The 23,638-nt window shown below is 38.6% G+C and overlaps 1 protein-coding gene across 1 annotated transcript in view; it reads left to right on the top strand.

Annotated features, from left to right (window-relative positions):
* The window catches only part of LOC129239537 (uncharacterized), a 49,668-nt gene extending 27,879 nt beyond the window's left edge, over positions 1-21,789 (top strand). The window contains exons 3-4 of the mRNA XM_054875091.1: positions 18,642-18,816; positions 18,888-21,789. Coding sequence (XP_054731066.1) covers positions 18,642-18,816; positions 18,888-20,431 — 1,719 coding nt within the window. The 3' untranslated portion in view covers positions 20,432-21,789. The remainder of the gene's footprint in view (positions 1-18,641; positions 18,817-18,887) is intronic.
* The last annotated feature ends 1,849 nt before the right edge of the window (positions 21,790-23,638 follow it).

The following is a 23,638-nucleotide window of genomic DNA, read 5'->3' as shown; positions in this document are numbered from 1 at the left end:
CTGCATGCATCAACTCACCACTGCTGCCGCTGCTTTTTCGAAGTCGCTGTAGTTCAAGTGAAATGAGCGCATTTCACATTTTAATGCGATGTTACGCTTGATAAGAGCTGCCTGCCTGCATGCATGACTACGCTGGCGTATGAGTGACATTAGCGGTAAGGAGGAAAGTTGCCCTGCGTTGTGTATCATACTTGCGCAATATGTGCGTTGGTGTGTGTTAAATTAAAATGAACACTTTCTTAATTCCTTATTTTGGGAATAAAGTCATAAAGTAAAAAAAAAGAAAATAGTTAGCTTAAGGGTTTTCGGGCGTTTAGTTAAAACTAAGCCTCAAACAACAATTTGCAACATTTTTTATTAAAAATTTAATTCAAATAAGTTTAAAAATATATTACAAAATTTACAAATTTCTCCATGTTCTTAAAAATAATTACATTTTTTAATCTAAAATATGAAATACGTGAATTTCTTTGCGAAAATTGTTTATTCCAATATAAAAAAAGAAAAAAAACTTCATATAGACAAACACAGACGCACAAATCACGACGCACTGAACTTAATATTTCAAATCACACAAATTCTTTGAAAAGAAGGTTATAGCTTTGTAATAGACGAATGGACGGAGATGTAGTCTTAACACGCGTGAAAAAGAGAGCGTAGCATTAGCCAGTACTAAAATTAAAATGAACACTTTCTTAATTCCTTATTTTGGGAATAAAGTAAAAAAAAAGAAAATAGTTAGCTTAAGGGTTTTCGGGCGTTTAGTTAAAACTAAGCCTCAAACAACAATTTGCAACATTTTTTATTAAAAATTTAATTCAAATAAGTTTAAAAATATATTACAAAATTTACAAATTTCTCCATGTTCTTAAAAATAATTACATTTTTTAATCTAAAATATGAAATACGTGAATTTCTTTGCGAAAATTGTTTATTCCAATATAAAAAAAGAAAAAAAACTTCATATAGACAAACACAGACGCACAAATCACGACGCACTGAACTTAATATTTCAAATCACACAAATTCTTTGAAAAGAAGGTTATAGCTTTGTAATAGACGAATGGACGGAGATGTAGTCTTAACACGCGTGAAAAAGAGAGCGTAGCATTAGCCAGTACTAAAATTTTACTTGGCCGTATTTCTTTTGTTGTGTGACGACCATTCGTAGGTTCGAATCTCAGGGCATGAAACACCAAAGTGATGGAAAGTTTTCCCTAATGGAGACCGCACCTCGCCAGTATATGGTAAACCTCCGAGTGTATTTTTGCCATGAAAAAACTCCTCATAAAAAACATTAGCCATTCAGAGTCGGCTTAAAACTGTAGGTCCCTCTATTAGTGAAACAACATCAAGACGCACCCCACAAATAGGAGGAGGAGTTCGGCCAAACACCCCAAAAGGTTAAAGCGCCAATTATTTATTTTTTTTATCGTTATTCACCGGTTTCGTCCTACTACCAACCTACCTTGGATAAAGAGTATTTGCAATTTATTAATTTTTCTTTGAGTTATCGTAAACCCAGACACAACCGGATATAACCGTTATGTGAACTAAATTATACAGCGTCCGCCACTCGAAGTGTAACCAATTAAAAAGGCAATAAATTTAGTTTGGAAAATTACTTTAATTCAATTGAAAGTAAAAAATTTGTGAAAATAATACAAAATTAAGAATCAATTTACTTTTGCTCGATATGACCACCTTTTGACTTGACTATGGCCTTGAGACGGTCCAGAAAAAAATCGCAAGCTGCCCGAATGTGGCTTTCTGGTATTTTGGCCCACTCGCGGGCAATGGCTTTTTTCAGCGCCTTGAGACTGGTGAATCTTTTAGTTCGGATCTTGCACCCCAAAAGGGCCCAAAGAGAATAATCCTTCGAATTCGTGTCTGGTGAATATGATACCCATTGTGAGGACGTTATGAATTTCGGGGGGTTTTTTCTTCATTCTTGGTTAACTCGAGCTTTGTGCGATGGTGCCGAGTCCTGTTGAAACGTCCATGGTCTGCCACCGCAATGTTTGTCTGCCCACGACTTCAAAGCAACCTCCAGAATACTTTTCCGATAATATTATATTTCGCATTTACCTTGACGGCAGGCTCGATAAAAGAGATTGGAGAGCGCCCATGTGCAGTTAAAGCGGCCCAAATCATTACCTGTGGCGGGTGCTGCCTCCTGGTGGCCAATCGATGACTCGAATTCTCGTATAAACGGCTTAATTTTAAGATCATTTTTCACTATGAGGCGGATGCTACGGTCACATATTTTCAGTTTTTTTGCCAGTTGGGTGGCACTTTGTCGGGGATTTCGCTAAAGTCGCTTCTTTAGTTTCTGAACCATTTCACGTGACGTTGCAGTCTTTTGTTGACCACCTCCATAAAGTTTCGCAAAGCTACCAGTATCACCTCAAGGGGTAATGGTGCGATAAACAAAAAGTTTATTTACTGTTAGGTGCTCGAGCTCACGAACAATCGCTGGTTGTGTTTTTCCAGCCCAATATAATGCAGTCACACTTTTACGTTTGAAATTCAATACCGATTTTCTTTTTTCGTGTTTACTCTTGGCATTTGGCTTCCCCGCGCTTGTAAAAAATACACAGGACTTCCATTTAGCCAACTAACAGGCAGCTGATGCCCGAACATCAGCTGCGCGAGCGGCCTGAAGTTGATTGAACTTCGAGTGCCGGACCCTGTGTGGCCCTTAATTTGAATTTATTTTTAAATAAATTTTGAAAAAAATATAATTTTTTCATTAGATAAGAGTTTAACATATTTATTTCAATTTAAGTATTGGCTATAGTTTATATATATATATAATTGGCGCGTACACTTCTGTTAGGTGTTTTGGCCGAGCTCCTCCTCCTATTTGTGGTGTGCGTCTTGATGTTGTTCCACAAATGGAGGGACCTACAGTTTCAAGCCGACTCCGAACGGCAGATATTTTTATGAGAAGCTTTTTCATGGCAGAAATACACTCGGAGGTTTGCCATTGCCTGCCGAGGGGCGACCGCTATTAGAAAAATGTTTTTATTAATTTTGCTTTCACCGAGATTCGAACCAACGACCTCTCTGTGAATTCCGAATGGTAATCACGCACCAACCCATTCGGCTACGGCGGCCGCCAATAGTTTAAAGAATCTAATAACCACAACTAAAAAAAGACTAGAAAACACAAATTAGTCAAAAATGTATGGAACATTAATATTCTGTTTTTCAATACGGTAACAAAATAATATACAAATATGTCTAAAATTAACAAAACTAATGTTTAGTACTAAATCCATTGTTTCTAATGACATCGGATAAACGTTTGGCATGTTTTTAGTTACTTTTTGCGAATAATCTCTCCCGATTTTCGCCCATTCTTCCTGTAACTTTTTTGTTCCTTGGGAGAAGAAACTGGTCTCTGTCGCACGCCCCGCTCCAACACACGTCTTACAAGTTTTCTATAGGGCTTAGATCGGGTGGTTAGGGAGGGGTAGAATGACTTGTTAAATAACGGAGCAGCTATGCTCGCACAATATGGACTTTATGCTTAAGGTCATTATCTTGGTGCAGTTTAAATCTAGGCGTAATGCCCTTTTTCCCTGCAGGTTGATTCAAATTCCGCTTATATATATATATATGTATAGAATTGGCGCGTATACCCTGTTGTGGTGTTTGGCCGAGCTCCTCCTACTATTTGTGGTGTGCGTTTGATGTTGTTACACAAATGGAGGGACCTACAGTTTCAAGCCGACTCCGAACGGCGGATATTTTTTTTTTAGGAGGAGCTTTTTCATGGCAGAAATACACTCGGAGGTTTGCTATTTCCTGCTGAGGGGCCACCGCTATTAGAAAAATGTTTTTCTTAATTTTGGTCTTTCACCGAGTTTCGAACCTACGTTCTCCCTCTGATTTCCAAATGGTAGTCATGCACCAACCCATACGGCCACGGCGGCCACCATTATTCATAATTGCAGGTCTCAAATCTGCACCCTTACACTACTCTACTCTACTTGTAGCGTTGCCCTTTTATTTGAACTTAATCATCACTTCATTTATTTATCAGAAATCATATTTGATATTTTTAGAGTTCGATCCTAAACACTGCTCATATAAACGATTGCTTAATTGCTTTTAGCTATGTCACATACATACATACAGTGAGTTTAGTTCGCTCAATGATATCTTTTAACTTGCCACAATCATAAATCAAGTTAATGCACAACAACAAAAAGTTATTAACCTTTGAGAAACCAAGTAAAGAATGCAAATTAGAGTTCGACAGGAATCATAATTTTCCATTTCAGTAGAAGTGCACGGCAACTAGTCTGAATGTCTGTTTTGCTTTTGTTTTCGACAATGTAAAAATGAACCTTAATTACAGACGAGTCACATGGAATAATCGCAGAGCAAAACTTGACCCAGTTTAGCAAATGAAAGTCAAGTCAAGAAAAGTTAGGCAGAGAGAAGAGAAAAATGGTCTCACATTTTTAATTGAATGAGCTAAAATTTCGTTTCCAGTTCAGTTGAGCACCTTGGCATTAAAAACAACCCAACTGCTTGCTTACAAGTTGCTCTGTACGTACAAACACAATTTTACATATGCACAAATGCACACATACATACGCACATGTGTATGTGTAAGCAGCAGAAGCGCAACTTAGTAGGCTTTTATCACTTTTAACGACTTAACAAAAATTTTAATTAACTGCTATTCAATGATGATTTTGGCGAAATCACGCGGCAAATCAAATTTAATTCAATGCGAAAAGAGTAAAAACAAAAACACGAAAAACAAAAGAAAAGTACTTGCATGTAAAGTGGCCGCAGCCAAACTGAATCATGAGAATAACAGCGAAAAGAAAAAAATAAATAAATCTAAAAAAAGTATACTCGAATTTAAACGAAAACGAAATGCCACACGCGTTTGCCCGCGGCGACAGTGTGCGCTGCAGCCGACAAGGAAACGGCCTATTTGCAACCTGTTCGCCACACACAAATTCAGCAGATAAAAGAGATAGACAGCCAAAAAGATACACATTCGTTGAGGAAAGTTCGGGAAGCGGCAGGGGCGCGGAGTGATAAGGTGCGATGAGACGAGGCGAAACGCGATTGACGGTCTAAAGTGGCTGCGCCACGCAGACTGGCTGTTGTTGATTGGATTTTTGAATGACTTTCGATAGGCCACCGCGGACCGATGCGTCTGCCGTTATTGCCTTTGGGTTCACAACATTAGTGCTGTTTGTTAGTGGAATGCCGAAATGGGGCAATTACTTTTTTTGGTTGTGTATTGCCGCTGTCGAGCAACTTAGTACACAAAAAGCACAGCTAATACTATGCGGCATTGCGTGCGGCGCGTAATATTATGCATTGGTGTCGCAGTCGGTGGCAGCGAACGCGGATGCGTAGCGCGCATATACTCGTATAAGTACAGAGGCGCATGCGAAAAAGGAAAAAATTTGAAAAAAAACGCGTCAGGAAAGCAAAACAGTAGTAAAAATCGCAAATGAATGATCGGCGCGAAGCGGCAAACGGAATTTAACATATAAATTTGGCATTTTAGAATCGCTTTGGGCGAACCTGTTCGCCGTGGCCGCTTTTCACCTACTCAACACATGCACAACTACTTTTTCGCGCTTTTTTGCTGTTTTTGTTTTTGTTTCTACGTACATATGCACTGGACACATTAACATTCAGGATCGCAATCAATGAGAATTGAGGAATTCGAAGCATTGAAGATGTCTGCTGTGGCTGTGGCTGTCGCTGTTCGTGCGGGTACTGGTGGCAGGCAGCGTTGTTGCCATTTTCCGTTTCCCAAAATGTTGCTGATGTACGAGTAGTTTCGTTTTCTATCTGCCTTACAGGTTCACACACATGTACACGCACACGCGCATACACATTTTCGGTTTTGTCCATCATTGATTATATTGTTGGGGTGAAAGTTGTTTACTTTTGTTAGTTAGTTGGCTGATTTCAGGGAAATGATTGCTATCGCGCCACATTCTATGTGTGTGTGTGCAGTGTATGCGTGATTGCGTTTGTACGAAAAAGAAAATCTCTGATCCAGTTACGGAGGATAATAATGCGACATGGATATCTATCAGTTGTGGTTGAGATATATTTCAAAGTGGTCAGATGTTTATTTCGAAATGAGATTTAAAATTGGTTTTGGTGCAAATCATATTTTTTTAATTCTTCATAGAAAAAGTCCAAGTATTGAAATAGCACTTGCCAAATATAAAATTTTATATACATATTCACTTAATGCTACGTTCAGATATGCGCCTGACTGGAAGAAATTCAGTTTTTAATTGAGCTACCGACGGCTTTCGCGTCCACTCGCGTACGTCATTGAGTTATATAACTCAATTAGCATCATAATTCAATATTAAAAGGTTGGCTTAGTAAACAATTTTGTTCCTCCATCTTGACAATTTGGCTCCTTTAGTGAGACACTGGCACTCCTCAAGTAGCACTAAAGCGCCGTTTTGATGCCATTATGAGACTTCCAATGGGCCGATATCTACAGCCAACCAGAGCTGTTGATGTAATGAAGAAGATTGAAGGGATTTCGGTTGGCCCACTGCCCCAGTGTGTTGAAGAAAGGATCACCCAATAAACTTAATCATCTAGCTGCCAAATCCGGACATTTGCAGGGCGTCCCCTGTACTTTCTGAGTCCTCCGTCTATTGTGTTGGGACAAAAGGTTTTCGAAGTAGCACATGAAGAAATGGAGCTTCATCTTTTCTGCGCTTTCCTGAGAAATAAATTGAGCAATTCCCTTCTAATAATAGTATCCTGGATGCCGATGACTAGATGGGAGACCTTTGAGACCAATTCCGTTGACCCCTTCTTGGCATGCTCATCAGAAACTTCATTTCTCTCTGTGTTCCTAAGTTCTGGAACACAGATGAGATAAATGTTAGCTGCACACTCAAGAGATTTGATCTCAACCTTACAGAAGTTGACCAGTTTGGTTGTGATTGTGGCGGAAAAATAAAATCTTAATAAATAAAAATATTAATATCTCCCTCGTTCCCACATTCCCTAAGCATTTTGCATGCTTGAAGGATCGTTAAGATTTCTGCCTAAAAATACTAGCAGTATTCGGTATTTTAAGGAAACAGATAAAATGGCTGATTTAGAGAACACTCCTGCTCCGACTCCCGATTCTTAGAGCTGTCAGTGAAGACAGAAGGACCTCGAACTATAGTTTGTTGATGGAGAGATCTGTCCGAAGTTCAGAGGAATACGGTGTTAACTGCCTAAAAAAGCTACCATGTACCTTGAGAGACTGCCCCCAGAGGACAACCGCCTTTAACCTGCTTACACTTTGAGCAGCTATGGAAAGAAACGTATAAGTTGATTGGAAGTAACTAAGTGCAAAATGACATTCAGGGCAGCACTGCGAAAAGTTCTACATACTTCGGTGATGCTAATGCATTCAGTACTTTGTACCCTCCCCAGTTGAGTGATATTATAACCCTTTCGAAGAGCTTCCCACCAAATCAAGATTTGCAGGAGTAGAAAGCTAAACTGGCCTTCGTTACCCGATTTTCAATGTGTAGCTTCCAATGGAGTTTGGAGTCAAGTATAACTCCAAGATACGTAAATTCGGATTCCTAACTTCGGATGCACTTACAAGCACGAACTTGCTCAGGGGTGCGGTATGCCCAGCACCAGTTTCACTCAGGATATCATAGAGTATTTCTTTGGGCCAAATATTGCTTGGCATGGCAACGTGCAAACCTTTGGTAACGTGCAAACTGATGAAACTGAGTGGCCTTCGTCTAAGTGACACATCAGTGGAGAGTTTAAAAAAAACTTTATTTTCTATGATGAGGTGATTTTAAAGAAATTCACGATATGCAACGATCTCCAACAGAGAGAAGAGTTGGACAGTCTCCTCGAAAAATGTTTTGGCGCGCGTTCGATTCTTTCAATGACCGCATGGTCTCCAAATAAAGACATAATCAGCTTTCATTTGGACCAAATTCAATGAAATTTCACGAATTGTTAAACAATATTAACTTATCTAACTATAAAATCAATCAATAAAATTTCCATTAGTTGTAATAACTTCCTCTATTAGATAACTTCACAAGTACAGCCTAATAATACCGGTTTCAAGATTAATGGCTTCCTCTTGAGACTTGATGAAATAAGACTTGGTCAAATGCTGATTTGGGCAAATTAAAGATTTAATCGCACAGCTCAGTTTTGTATTGACCACACGCAAAAAAATTTAAGAAATAACTATAACTTCCAATGCCATTTTTTTGCCAATTTTAAAGACGGGTGTAATGGAAAAGAGCCTAAAAAGAAATGAATTCACCAAATATAATATAATTCATTACTGCCTCGGTAGTCTAGCGTAAGTGCACTGGCCTGCCGTCTCAGAGATTATGGGTTCGAATCCCACGTAAAGCACGGTCCGCGCACATTTCCAAATTTACCTACTTTCCCTGTCTCTAAAAAAACAAAAAAAAATCTCATTCCTCAAACCCAAAAAAGTTATTCTTTACATTACGCATTATTTGCATTGTGATTGCTAAAACAAGCAAAAACAAAGGAAAGCCCACAGTTAAATATTGCATCAAGTGACGCCAGCAATAGGAAGCGGGCAGCTGCGGTAATAGCGCGGACATACCACTTTAGTGAAGTCCTCAACCATCTGTGCGATCCTTCTGCCAGAAAAATATGACACACAGATGGCGTTGTTTCTAAGCAACGACAGGTGGGTATTCCTACTACTTAGGACTGATAGCGGTAGGCTAATTATCTACCCTGTCAGAAATCAAATAGATTAACGAAACCAACGCAAGACCAGTCTTGTCGAGGCCCTATGCTCCCGAGAGGAGTGAACAAGGAAAAAAAAATATAAAAGTAAAATAATAATTGGCGCGTACACTTCTGTTAGGTGTTTGGCCGAGCTCCTCCTCCTATTTGTGGTGTGCGTCTTGATGTTGTTCCACAAATGGAGGGACCTACAGTTTCAAGCGGACCCCGAACGGCAGATATTTTTATGAGGAGCTTTTTCATGGCGACCGCTATTAGAAAAATGTTTTTATTAATTTTGCTTTCACCGAGATTCGAACCAACGACCTCTCTGTGAATTCCGATTGGTAATCAATGGTTGGTGTCATTCGGCTACGGCGGAAAAAATATATATACATATATAATTCATATTTTTTGTTTTAAATTTAAAATTTCTTCTAATAACTACTATAGGTATTTATTTAAAGTCATTGCAGAACAGAAGAATAATCCTACCTTTGTCTTTCATTTTTGATTTTATCAGAGTTGCTGTTGACTGCCCGGTGCTTCGTGAGAGGATTTTATTTAATATTCCGTTTCGAGTTCTGCGTAGTTCGGAGTTCTTCTATGTTGATCTCTCGAAATCTCTGCTCGAACGCTTCTATTACTAGATCTATTTAATAAAACATTTAAATTCATGCTGTTTCATGCTTACTTGTACTTTTTTTTATTGTTAACCTTAAAATATGTCTATTTAGCCTATATGAATTTATTATATTCATCGATTTAGTAAATAAAAATATATAAATACATATAAAGAAAATTTAGAGATAACATTTGTATCTCTGCGTATATATGCCGTTGGGTCTCAAACCGATTATGATTTTCTAATAATAGAATTAATGTGACCACTGAAGGAAAATTTCATATCGAATAAAACTCCAAGATCTTTAAACCCCCTATACATTTTTTAGTAATATACATTATGAGAAATGGTGTAGGATGTGTTAAAAATGTACTGATGTCTCAAAAATGTTAAATGATAACATTTTTTTAATATTCAAACACAGACGCGACGTCATGCACCGTTGATGAAGATTGTTCAAGTCGAGTTGAAGCTTCCGAGCATCCACTGAGTGCTTAACATATCAGATGTTTATATTTTCCGCGAAGAGCAAAAATTGGCAAAGGGAAAAACACCGTCTGTTCGTCAAATATGACTTAAGCCATTGCAGAAAGTTGGAGTGAAAGCCTAAGCTAGCTAACCTGATTACAGTAGGTTCTGTTTTTATGCGGCTTTTTTTTATGCGGTTTTGAAATAGTGCGGTTTTTTTTTAAATTACAAAATGCATGTCGACCTATCGGGAATTGTACATATAAACAAGATTCTAAACCAGCTAAGCAAAAACTCATCACAGATTACATCAGAAATGCTAACCCTACAAGTATGGAACCGACTGCATAACTATCTAGATCAGACGTGTACATTTCCTAAAGTGACGAAAGTGATTTTACGCCAAATCCTAAACGAATGCGCAACATGTGGGTATTGTCTGATTCTATTTCTGACGTAAATTTATTTTTCGATTCTGACGTTTCTTAAATAAAGATATAATTTTCAAAAATACAATATTTTGTTTGTGCGATTTTATTTAATTATTTCAGATTCATGCGGTCTATGGAACGTATCTATAGTTATAATATGGGACTAGTGCCCTTTTTTATGCGATTTTATTACATTATTTCAAATTTATGCGGTTTTAGCATTTGAAACTTATCTATAGTTTTACTATAGAACTAGTAGCTTTTTTTATGCTGTTTTTTTTTTATGCTGTTTCTTGCGGAACGTATCTACCGCATAAAAACAGAACCTACTGTATTAGAATCTCGGGCGACACTATGTCAAATGCCTTAAGGAAGTCAGTGTAAATGCACACAACTTGGATTTGGGAAACGATGGCATACGAGGGAGGGTTCAATAAGTACCCGCGTTACAAATGAAGTCACTATTTTTTCAAAATTTCTTTTTTTCAATATAGCTCCTTTTAGAAAGATACACTTCTCCCAACACTCCGGCCATTTTTTGAACCTCTCCAAAAAATAGGATTTGTCGAACTCTCTAAAACACGTCTCTGTCTTGGCGATGACTTCCACGTTTCAACTAAATTTTTTTTCCGCGAGCCATTTCTTTATGTTAGGGAACAAGAAAAAGTCCAAGGGAGCCAGATCGGGTTAATACGGGGGCTGCGGCAGCAATTCATGCAGTTTGCGACGACAACACCGGATGAATGTGCTGGTGCGTTGTCGTGGTGGAACAGCACCTTTTTTTGCCAAATGGGGCCGTGACTACTTCAATTTTTTGTGAAAGCGGTCCAATAGCTCACTGTATATCGTTCTTCCTTTTTCTAGAAAATCCATGAGGATGACGTCGTTCGCATCACAAAAAATCGTCGCCATGACAATTGAACGACCATTTTCCAAATACATGGTCACAATTTCCGCGCGTTCTTTAGGTGTAAAGTTATTCATCGTTAAAATTGTACTGAATTGACGTTTCCAAATTATTTTTTCTCAAGTCCTTCTGACAATGGATAGCAAAGTTATTCAATATTTCCATACCGAAGCTCGAGATGGCGAACCCTGTACATGGCCCACCCTATATATCATCAGTGTACGCATGGACATTCACAAACTGACAAACGGTAAAAACATCATTGACCAAAAGGCTGAAAGAAGTGGACCAAGGATAGACCATTGCGAGATACCAGTGTGTACATATCTAGGCTGAGATGTTACTTTTCTTTGAAGCCGAAATAGTGTTTAAGCTTCAAATATAGCAATTTGTGATCCACTGTGTCAAATGTTTTAGAAAAACCAAGTAATCAAAGTCAAGTCTCCGTTGTCAAAACTAATTCTAATATCGTCTAGCATTTTAACCATTGCTGTCGCGCAACCGTGACTTTGTTTGAAGCCAGATTACGGTGGAGAGAGTAGGCGATTGTCCTGGTGATGAAATTTGCGTAGCAATCAAGTTTTCGCAAACTTTGGAAAATGTGGGCAGTGTGCTGATAGGTCTATAGTCACCAGCATAAATAGCATTTGCCTTTTTTGCGACTGGGAAAACTATAGCCTTTTCTCATATTGCTGGGAAACATGAACTAGTTAAGCAATGTTTTATAATAAAACTTTTATTATATGGGTAAGGGGTCCTATTATATATTGGATGACTATATGGACGAATTTTAGCGAGATGTCATCATCACCAACAGCATTAGATTTTATTTTGGATAGAGCTTTCAAGACATCTATCTCACTAACTGTCATAAATTGGAACTGTTCTTTTAGAGAAGCATAAGATGAGGAATCTTTTAGGAGTACAATTTATTTTCTTACCAACACTAATAAAGAAGTAATTAAGTTCATCAAGGTCAATCTCCCATTCGGGACTTTCCTTGCCATGAATTTAAAATTTTTTTAGGTTGCGCAACAGTTCTCTTGTTGGAAGTGACGGATAAAACTTTGAGTAACAGTACCAACGTTTTGCTTCTCGTTTTATTGTAGTGGTTTCATTTCGGATTTCCTTGTACCGGCGCCAAAAAGTATCCGTCAGGTTTTTTCTCTACTTAGCATAAAACTTGTCGCTTTACTGAATTAAAAAATGAATAAAAAGTTGCTTATAGAAGAGTTCAGAAAGAAATAAATTTTTTAATAACCCACCTTGGAAAAAGGCAGGAATAGAGGTTCTGTTTTTGATCAGGGCGATAAGATAATTATATTATATAGTTTCTAGATTTGTGGTATTGACAGGAGTTTATAGTTGTCATTCACAATATTGCCATTTGCTGTTAATAGAAAGCACTGCACAACAACAACTCAATACAAATGCCAGCCATATAATTCTCCATTAAACACTCGCGCCAATCCAAATCCAATGCGCTTCAAGCCGTCACCTTCCGCCAGCAACTGATCGCATATATATATATATATGTGTGTGTGTGTTCTGCAACACACTCGATGTGTTGATGAGCAAGTGATGCATTGATGTCGTGCAAGTGCGCATGCACAAATGTGTGACTACGTGCATGTGAGTGACTGTCTTTCGCAGTAAACGAGCCACAAACAGCATAATTGTTACCTTCAGCCACAGTCGCTCAGAGCAGACGGAAATTTTCCCCATGGGCAATGGAGAAAAGTGTCGATCGCTATTATTGAATTTGTATATACGTAAGTAAGTGTGTGTGTATGCACTTACACTCGAATGTTGCGGCCGACATAACCATTAAATTGTAGCTCCGGCAGTGCATACACTACGCATGGGCAATAATTCTGCGCGAGCAACTTCAGACATCTTCTGTGATTTCCATTCAAGCATATTTGTAGAGTGTTTGTTTTTTATCCAAGTGCAGAAGCTGGTACCTTATATGGTTGGTGATATTTATGTTACTGTGCACATATGTACACACACATACATATACAATTTACACACATCTCTATGTAAGCATCTCCAGATTCACAAAAACGAACTGCTGCTGTTGATGATGATGATGGATTGGTATACATCAGCAATAACCAACAATGCCATGCTATGCCAGCAACAAGTTTGACCCGTAGCTTTATTGTCACCATTAAAGTAAAAGAAAATCTGTCAACAATCATTGCCGGGAAGCAACCAAATACATAGCAATGAAAGAAAATTATTTTGCAACGCAAAACAAAAAATAACAAAAGCAAAAACCAAGTGGTCAACAAACCCAGAAATAGATTTGCACAAAAAAATGTATAGAAATATATGCCAACGAGTTGCTGACACCTTTTGCACGACTGCCTCATTCCCCTTGAACCGCTTGGCTGAACGTTTTTCTGCATATCACCAACCGAAGACAAGTTTTCTAGCCTTGAACTCAATTTGCGCTTTGCCCGGCATGGAACTGTCGGCACAGTCATCTATGGAGTGGCCAGCAAGAACAGGTGTCATCATCGTCGCTGATACGTACATGCGGTGATTATAGTGAAAAAGGGAAATTGGTACACTTTTTCCAAGCGTTCTACAAATCAAGCAACAGCACAGCACATCCCGTTCATTGATGATGCATTTATTGGTATGCGCTTAGTTTACTGCAGTGGCCCATAATGGACTTATGCAATTCGGTCGGTTGGTCTGTTCAGTAGTGGAGCTCTTAGTAACTGGGACAATGAAGAACCGTTGGAAGCTTGCGGTTCTGCCGATTCTTAATGTGTTATTGATAATTGCTGAACTTCACTGACTTCATTACATAAAAAAATGCTTTTGTATTCGTCCACCAAGGCCAAACAACAGTTAAAAATGATATTGCATGCGCCATGCGCCATGCGCTTCTATTTAGCTAATTAGAGAATCTTAATTTTCCTTCGCTTAATTGACGGTATGATCGCCTAAGCGATTGAGCCTAATTCAAGAGAACGCGTCAGTTTTTTATTCCATCTCGTGCGTAAGCAAACCCTAAGTGCGGTGAAGTCCATCTCTCCGCTTTGAAATTTTCAGGGATACAGAGTTCGCATTTATCCGTACGACCTGAGCTGGCCAGTGGTCTTCAACGTAAGCACTTGATCTTCCTGCCGCAGAAGAGGCTCTTCACTTCATTGTGCTCCCATTAGGAGGTACCGCTTTGAAATTTTCAGGGATACAGCGTTTTCATCTATGTATCCGTACGACCTGAGTTGGCCAGTGGTCTTCAACGTAAGCAGCGATTCGTGTTATTTAAGATGCTCAACCAACTCTCCTCATGGGACGTCTGAAATGTATCCATAAAACCCTTCAGTGAATTTGATTCCAGTCTCCAGGTGCTACAATGCGCAAAGGCTTTCTTCTTTCTTCTCAGAATCTTTCTTTCGCAGACAGACACTAAGGGTCACTTTATTGAATGTTGCTATTCATGCAAGCTTCTGTTGCAAGCAAATGACAAAAACGAGAGAATTGGTAAGGTTAACTTCAGCAATCATCTCTTACCTCACATACACCAAAATTTGAGTTAGGTTTGGCAAGATTTTGTATGGAGGCTTTAGATCTAATTCGTGATGCAAAGCGAGTCTCTGAAGGATTTAGTTATGAAGTCACAATCTTTCGCAATTACAGAGTGAAGAAGTGACACTCTAAAGATCCTCGCAATTTGAAATCTTGCTTGCTAACAAATGGCTTTCAGAGATCCTTTCCAATTTCGAAAGGCATTTAGTCTGGTTGTACTTAAGTTTACGTCTCAGTTTTGCGGGGATGCCAAATTCAGACATGGTTACAAACGTATATGCAAACTTTCGTGTTGGCAATCGACAAAGAAGCTTGATGGGTTCTGTTTGCTTAGGATCTTCCTACCACCGGACCACTCTAATCAGACGTAGCCGCAAACGAAGAAGCAGCTGATTGATTATTTACATGCATACTAACAGTCAAGAAAGTAAGAATTTACAGTCAAGAAAGTAAATATTTACTACAACAGCCAAGCGGCAATTAGGGCCCTCGGGTCAATGATGGTACATTCGAAACTTGTCAGGGAATGCATGTCTTCACTTTCGATTGCATCCGAATTCTTTGACATAAGGTTCATTTGTGTTCCTGGTCACAGCAACATTGCGGGAAGCTGTGAAACGAATAAGCTGACCAGACAAGGGACATGTGAGGTGACTTCCCCGCGAAGGGAGAGAATTTGGATCCCCGCAGTCTGCTCCTGGAAAGATGGGCTTCGCGCCAACTCAGCGAGCATTGGGCAAGTACGCAAACTTGTAAAGTCGCGAAATCCATCTGGTCACGTGGATCGGGAGCGCTCGAACGAGCTTCTGAAGTTGACAAAATCTCAGCTGTCGAGCTTCTTGGGTTTTGTCACAGGACAACATCCGCGAGATGTGCAAGGAATTACCTGGAGTCCTTAATGCGTCGGATGTATGGAGGTTGAGGCTCAACCATCTCAGCACCTTCTCCTTAGAAAACCTGCTCTCGCAAGGCTAAGGGTAAGGCATTTTGGCTCTTACTTCTTTGCTACGCCTGCTGATATAGTAGACCTTGAAATTAAAAATCTGATAAGCTCGATCAGCAGCATAAAGCGGTTGACGCAACTGCAGCAAAGTCATCGCTCATAATCCATACCACTTCACCTCCACTTCTCGCCACCCACCTCCTTTCGTCCCATCGGTCTTCCTCCACCTTATCACAAAGTGCGAATTCGTTTTCTTCGTCCAAGTATGCCTACTCCTTGGGCAACCATTTAAACCAAACCCAACCTAGGTTCTTTCTAAGGCTTGGCATATTGCGGGGGGGTGTAATAGAACAGTTCTCTTCTCCTTCTCCGCTTTTTCGCACACGTAATTGTATGGGATGAGTGCACGATGGCACATAAAACGTCACTGGAAGCGCTTGATAGGACATTACGAGATTTACGTAGTAAAAATGAAATGTTTGGTCGTGCCTCTGTGCTGCTGGCAAGTGATTTTAGACAAACACTGCCTGTTATTCCTCGAGCAACTGTAGCAGATGAATTGGTTGCATGTTTGAAATCATCATATTTGTGGAGACATGTTCAAACACTCAAACTAACTACAAATGTACGTGTTCTTATGCAAAATGATCCATCAGCTGCTGAATTTTCACAGCAATTATTGGATATTGGAAATGGCAAAGTTCCTGTCGATAATTTAACTGGCTTAATAACTTTACAACCAAACTTTTGTCAAACAAGTCAAACGAAAGAACAGTTAATTCAAAGTATTTTCCCAAATTTGCCTCAAAATTACAAAAATCATGATTGGCTTAGTGAACGAGCCATCATGGCTGGCAAAAATAAAGATGTGAATGAAATGAATGCGGCTATTTTGGCTAACATACCAAGTCCAGAACAAACATATCGATCCGTTGACACTGTTACAAATCAAGATGATATTGTAAATTATCCCACTGAATTTTTGAATTCCTTTGATTTACCTGGATTACCGCCACACATGCTAAACTTGAAAATAGGAGCACCGATTATTACGTTGAGAAACATAAGTCAACCACGACAATGTAATGGCACTCGATTAACAGTTAAGAGATTGATGAATAACGTCATTGAAGCAACAATTTTGAATGGAAAATACTCTGGTGAAGACGTTTTAAAACCGCGAATACCAATGATACCAAACGTCTTCAATTTCCTGTTCGCCTTGCATTCGCGATTTCTATTAATAAGTCACAAGGCCAAACTTTATCAATTTGTGGTATTGATTTAGAATACCCATGTTTTTCTCTTTTTATGTTTCATACTCAAGAGTTGGTAAGCCATCGGTATTGTTCATTTATTCAACAACGCATGGAAAAACGAAGAATATTGTATACCAAAGAGCATTACAATAAAAAAAGTAATAAAGTAAATCACATCGAACGTTTTTTAATTGCTACTACTATTTAAAACTTCTTTCATTACTATTCATGAGCGAGAATTTTTATAAAATGCACACAGTATTTTTCGGCTTAATTTAATTAATTAATCTAGATATTTTTAAAGACGACCAGCGGAACGGGCGGGTTTTCGCTAGTCTCATATAAATATATAAATTATCAGATTTGAAGCCAAAATGCTCACTCTCAACCAATGCGATCTTTCAAAAAATACGCTGGTGAAACCTTAAATCCAGTATTCAGAAAATCAAGTCCATACTAATTTTTTCAGCCTGAAAGATTTTTTTTCGGGATTGAGTGAGTGGATCGCATTTCAGTTCTTATCTGCAGGCATGCGCGTGCTCATGTGCTCATAGCCGCGCCATCAGTTCGTTGGCTTGGCAGTATTTTTGTTCATCAGCGGCTTGATTGATTTACGAGTTTCGTCTTATTCAGGTAGTGGAGCGCCAATCCCATCTAAGTGAAATCCTAATAATTATCGGCCAGGACAAATCTGGCGTTTTTTCTTTTAAAAAATCCATCTTTCTGTCTTACTTGTATTTTCCACGCTCGCGTTCTGAGTCGATTGGAGATCATTCTCAATAAACCTAAGTTTACGCACTCTGAAATTAGTTGGTTGTAGCGTCTTCTAGAAAGTTTTTAATGGGGTATATATGCATATATGTATAACCAGACCTTCAGGTATGTCTCCAGTGTATGCAGACGTTTCTTTTCTAGTATAGCGATTTTTCGTTGTGTGATCCAAGTATTTTCGATATGGTCTTTAATTTATTATAGGTAGTTTATTTGTAGGCTTGAGTAAATACTTCATTTTTAAATTTATTCAATGTGGAAAATATTGTTGTAGGGTTTTTTAAGTAAAAAATCTTCGGTTCGTTTTAACGTTTTTATAATTTTTTTTTATTTTTTAGGAAAAAATTAATGTTTTATAAATATTTAAGAAAAACTTAAAAAAACGTTAACTTAAAAAAACCTGTTACAATACATAAGTATTTGGCGGGTCCTTCGAGGCATACCGAAATGACTAGAGCTTTTCACCTTCTGACTCCATGATGGGAGTCACCAAGTAGCTGCATTTATTGAGATCGTGTCCAGTTGAATACAGAGAACGTCAAAGTTGCTGCCATCTCAACACAGATTAGGCATTTCTTGGCAAGACCGACGAAGAAAACGAAAAGGGATTTAGTGGATATTTGATAGATTTTGTCATGCCCATCTTGTTTAGTTTACAAATTAAACCAGCTGACCACAGGCAGTGTTTAGAAGGCACATAACTTTAATAAAAATCATAATTCATATCCGCCTTCAACTGAGCAGTCAAGCCTGGTCTGTCTGATGTTGAGGAGTTATTAGGAGAATTTTCGAAACCTATTTCGACTCGTTATACATTTTTCGTTCTTTAATAATGTAAATATGTATGCAATATTTAGTGAATTCTAAGTACAACTCAATTCAATGATAACGAACAACTGAAACAACTGCATCTCATCTTCTACAGATTGCGCTTGCAGATGACGTTGACGTCGTCAAAGCCATCACTGGCACAGAAGAAATTTCCGAGCATGACAACGAAGTAGATCAAGTGGCGCTGGAATCAGAAGCTGAGCCTCAACAACCTCCAAAGGTGCTATATCAGCACAATATACAACAGCAACAGCCGGGACCAGCACGAAGTAAGTTGACGCTAATCACATGAAAAAGTGAGTAAATAATTTGTTCCTCGTGCGCTTATCTTCCTCTTTAGGCAACCATCAGAGCATACCGTTGAGCCTTGGACAGCCTTTTGGCCCACCACCGCCACCTGCACAGCTGGCTTATCAAGGCCCACCACCACCATTGCCACCACAACGACCGCCACCACCGCAAGTGCATGCGCCTCAAGTGCTGCCCGATTTGACGGTTGGTGCCTCAAGCAACAATGAAATTTGGTCTTCACCCGTGCAGGATATGCCCAAGATTATCTCATTGGACGTGAAATGCGAGAAGAATGGCATGAAAGTGTTTGTGAAATTCGATAAACCCTTCTACGGTATTGTCTTCTCAAAGGGGCACTACAGTAACATGAATTGTGTGCATTTACCTTCAGGGCTGGGACGTACATCGGCCACTTTCGATATTGGTTTGCATGAGTGTGGCACTTCGGGAAATACCGAGAATGGATTGTATGGCTATGGACATGAGTCTGGTTCGGGCACTTATTTCGAGAATATCATTGTCATACAATATGACCCACAAGTGCAAGAGGTGTGGGATCAAGCGCGTAAGCTGCGTTGCACTTGGCACGATCAATACGAGAAGAGTGTGACATTCCGTCCATTCCCCGTCGATATGTTGGATGTGGTGCGTGCAGACTTCGCTGGTGACAATGTTGGTTGTTGGATGCAAATACAAGTTGGCAAAGGACCATGGGCCTCTGAGGTGTCTGGGCTGGTGAAGATCGGACAAACGATGACCATGGTGTTAGCTATCAAGGATGATGACTCTAAGTTCGATATGCTGGTACGGAATTGTGTGGCACATGATGGCAAGCGCGCACCCATACAATTGGTGGATCAACGCGGTTGCGTCACACGACCGAAATTAATGTCACGTTTCACGAAAATCAAGAACTTTGGAGCATCGGCCTCTGTGCTCTCATATGCGCACTTCCAAGCATTCAAGTTTCCCGACTCGATGGAAGTACACTTCCAATGTACAATACAAATCTGTCGCTATCAATGCCCCGATCAGTGTTCTGAGCCCAACCTGCAAGAGGTGCATCACTTACAAGTCGGCCCGGAGTCACAGTATGGACCACCACCACCGCAATTGCACGTCGACACCTACCATGTGAGCAGCGGCATTGGCAAGCGGCGTGATGAGCGACGCGTACAGCGTCGTACACGTGCCGTTGATCCCGAACAGGAAGTGGGCCTCAATCGTATTATCAAGGTAGTCTCTTCCGGGGATCTCACTTTTGCCATTGACGATCAGGCGAATGGCACAGTATCGGCTGCACCACAAACAATGGTCTTTCCTGCGCGCGAAGACGGACTCATCTGCATGACGACGCCCGGCTTTGCGATTACATTGATTATTCTACTCGGCATCCTAATAACTTCCTGCCTAATATCAGCCGTGCTCTATGTACGTTTGCGGCCGTTCTCCACATTCGCTCACTCGGAGAAGGAACGTGCCGTAGCCTATACGAATCCACAACTAGCCGGTGCTATGCCTGTCATTCAAATACCGGGACCCTCGTCAGCCATTGCCCAGGGTACGCTCACCAAATCACGAACGCACACATGAACAACAAGTGGTGCATAGAAACCCTACTACGGATACAAATTGGACTCGGTATGACGAGGTTACTTTCATATAAATGCAATGAACGCCAACCGCATATAGCGAATACGCCGTTCCGATGCGAAATGAATGCGTGCCGCATTGGACGGGTACTGGAATTGTCGCTACAACACACATTCACATTAGTCTTCTCTGTTGTTTGGAAACGCCCTTAGGGCATGTGGCTAGTTAAGGTATGAGCATGGGGTCTGAGGACTGCATGTAGAGTAGTGTAATTTTAGCTTGTAATTACTGTATTTCATCACTTTTACGAAATAATGTACTCGTATTTATTCGACGGTTCAAAAGTAAGGAATCAGAATATTTGTATGTTGTTAAAATTGAGAATTTTTTGGACGAGCCTTTCGAGTCTGTTTGGGCCTTCTGTATTGGTGGCAGTTTAGCGCTTACAATATTAGTTATAGTTAAACGAAAATATACAAAGGAAGTTTAGTTGCTAAGTTTATAATATTTAAATAGATGAACAATCTAAAGGTGTACACAGTTAAACCCGGTGCTAAGCCATATTCAAAGTTCAAATGCATCCAAGCGACCTTTGTACAAAGTCTACATTGACTCGGTATAGCCTACGGTTCGATTTAGTTCAATGAGGTATTTAGATGTGTCTATTGGAAACAGTTGAGTGAGTTCAGTAAAAATCTATTATTGCTAAATGAAAAATTGTAAGCAACAATTAAATGAGTGATATTGAATTTGGAAAAATTTATCTGGGTTGAGTTAATTTTCAGTGGATTTTCACTTCGATGCATACGTTTTTTTAGATAAGTTCAATTCAGCGCGAATTCAGCTGGTGCAAATGAGAATTCAGCGCAATTTTGACGCATGCAAATGCGCATTCAGCTCAATCTAATTCTTTACGACGCCTTGAAAGTGTATTCAGCTCTTGTGCAATCAAGTAAAAAATCTGTGTTTGATAGAATTCCAATAAAGCGTAGCCGAAATTCAACCATTAACCATTTAATTTAAACCATATTTCTTCAGCTGTTCATTCAGCTGCTTTTTTTAAATTCAGCCAGTTTGCTTTAATTCAGCTAGAGCTCTACGTTATTCAGCACGAGTTTAATGCAAATTTAATTTTTTACTTACTTGATTGATAATTAAATAGATCCAATTCAATTTGAGTTTATTCAGCACGCTTTTATTGACTCAATTTAAATGAACATTTATTAAAATCTAGGAAAGGCACTTTTTCATTCAGCTCGATTCTGTTTTGTACTCGGTACTCGTACAACGCCATTTACCTCTTTTAAATAATGCTTTACTTTGCCTACATTTTTTTACAAAGCTTAAATGTATTAAGATTTTTGTAGACTCTACAAAATAAATCAAAAAATTGTTAAACAAGAAACAAGAAACAAATAGAAACAATAAAAAATAAATAGCACACAAAAGACAAATACAAAGCTATGAAATATTGCTATACATAACTACACTTAAAAGCTTGAATTAGTCACTAAATATTTTAAGTGCGTTCATTAGAAGTAGAAATGTTAAAATTAATTAAAAAAGAAAACACAAACAAATAAAAATATTATGTCATAAAGAAAATAGACTACAAATAAAAAAAATATATATATTTGTATTTGTATTTATCAATTAACTAAAATAAAGTTTTCTATTTTTTGTTTCGCTGTAGTTTCTTTGACTGAAAAACCTTTTGCAAACGTTATTTATCCACAACAACTTAGTTAATTTATTTTATAAATATTTAATAACTTATTTAATTGCATAATTTATTTATTTATTTATTAACGCAAGTTCATGCGTATGAAATCTTGAATGTACAATGTTTACCATAAACGAAATTTTTATTTACTTATTTATTTGTATTCTTAAAAGAAATTCAATAAATATATTCCCTATAAAAATGCGCGAGTATCTAATCTCTTTTTGTTTTTGTTAATCTCTTGCTGCTTGATGCCCTACACCAAAAATGAAGAAGAAAAGTGTTTGAAGTGAAAACTTCTTTAGAATCGTTGGGAGTGATTTGAGAAAAAGTGAAACGAAAAAAGCGACACTCTTGGCTACGAAGCGTTATATTATATGTTGATATAAACGTAGCGACGAACTAAATAACTTTTCGGCCAGCGCCGACAGCATGGCGCGATAGCCGAGCGGCTAGAGATGTGAGCTTCCGACCCAAAATCCTTGGTTCGAATCACAAGAAAAAATTTTTTTTTATACAGTTATTTTATTTTATTTTATGATATGTTTATGAGGAGCTTTTTTTCATGGCAGAAATACAATCGGTGTTTTGCCATTGCCTGCTGAGGGGTGAGCGCTTTTAGAAAAATAGTTTTCCTTAATTTTGGTGTTTTCACCGAGATTCGAACTGAGAGAGAACTATGAATTCTGAATAGTAGTCACGCACCAACCCATTCGGCTACGGCGTTTGTTTAATTTTACTGATGCAAAAATGAGGAAAAATATATGAATAAAGTTTGCTTACTGTTTACACATTTTCCAAAGGTGACGGAGAACCAAAAAAAAAGTCGATTTTCAAACAAATACGAGTGCATATGTGTAATTGTGTTAGAGTTTCGGTCACGCCCCAGCAAAACCTGCGTGCATATGTGTTTGTAACATTCAAAAAAATGTAATTGTGTTAGAGTTTCGGTCACGCAGGTTTCGCTGGGGACGCTCATAATAGCAACCGCGTGTGTATTTTTATATTCGTAAATATTTTCATTTTTAAATATTTACCGCAATTATGCCGAAAAATAATGCAGAAAAGTGTCGTGAATATCGACAGAAAAAAATCAATAAATAGCATCACGGAATTCATTCACGAAAATTTAATAAAGTATACACCAGAAGTATCGCGGATACTTAGAAAAGATTACAATAAAGTTCCAATGATTTTAAGTGGCGATTTTAACGTAAATTTCCGGTTCCTTTAATTGACGTTCTCAATACAACATTCAATTTAAAAATTTGTAACAATCGCACTGAATCGACAACACGATCAAAAACAACAATTGACGCGGTATTTCAAAGATATGTTCACAACATCGAAACCAAAGCATTTGTGACATATTTTAGCTATTATAAGCCACTCGTATCATTTGTTGAAATTGAAAACATTGAGGATGAATAATAATAAAATGAAGAAAATAAAATTTGAACTTTATAGCAATATTATAATGAACC

Source organism: Anastrepha obliqua, chromosome 2 (genome assembly GCF_027943255.1).
Source record: "Anastrepha obliqua isolate idAnaObli1 chromosome 2, idAnaObli1_1.0, whole genome shotgun sequence".
In the NCBI taxonomy this organism is placed as follows: domain Eukaryota; kingdom Metazoa; phylum Arthropoda; class Insecta; order Diptera; family Tephritidae; genus Anastrepha; species Anastrepha obliqua.
This window is presented reverse-complemented; position numbering and strand designations above follow the sequence as displayed.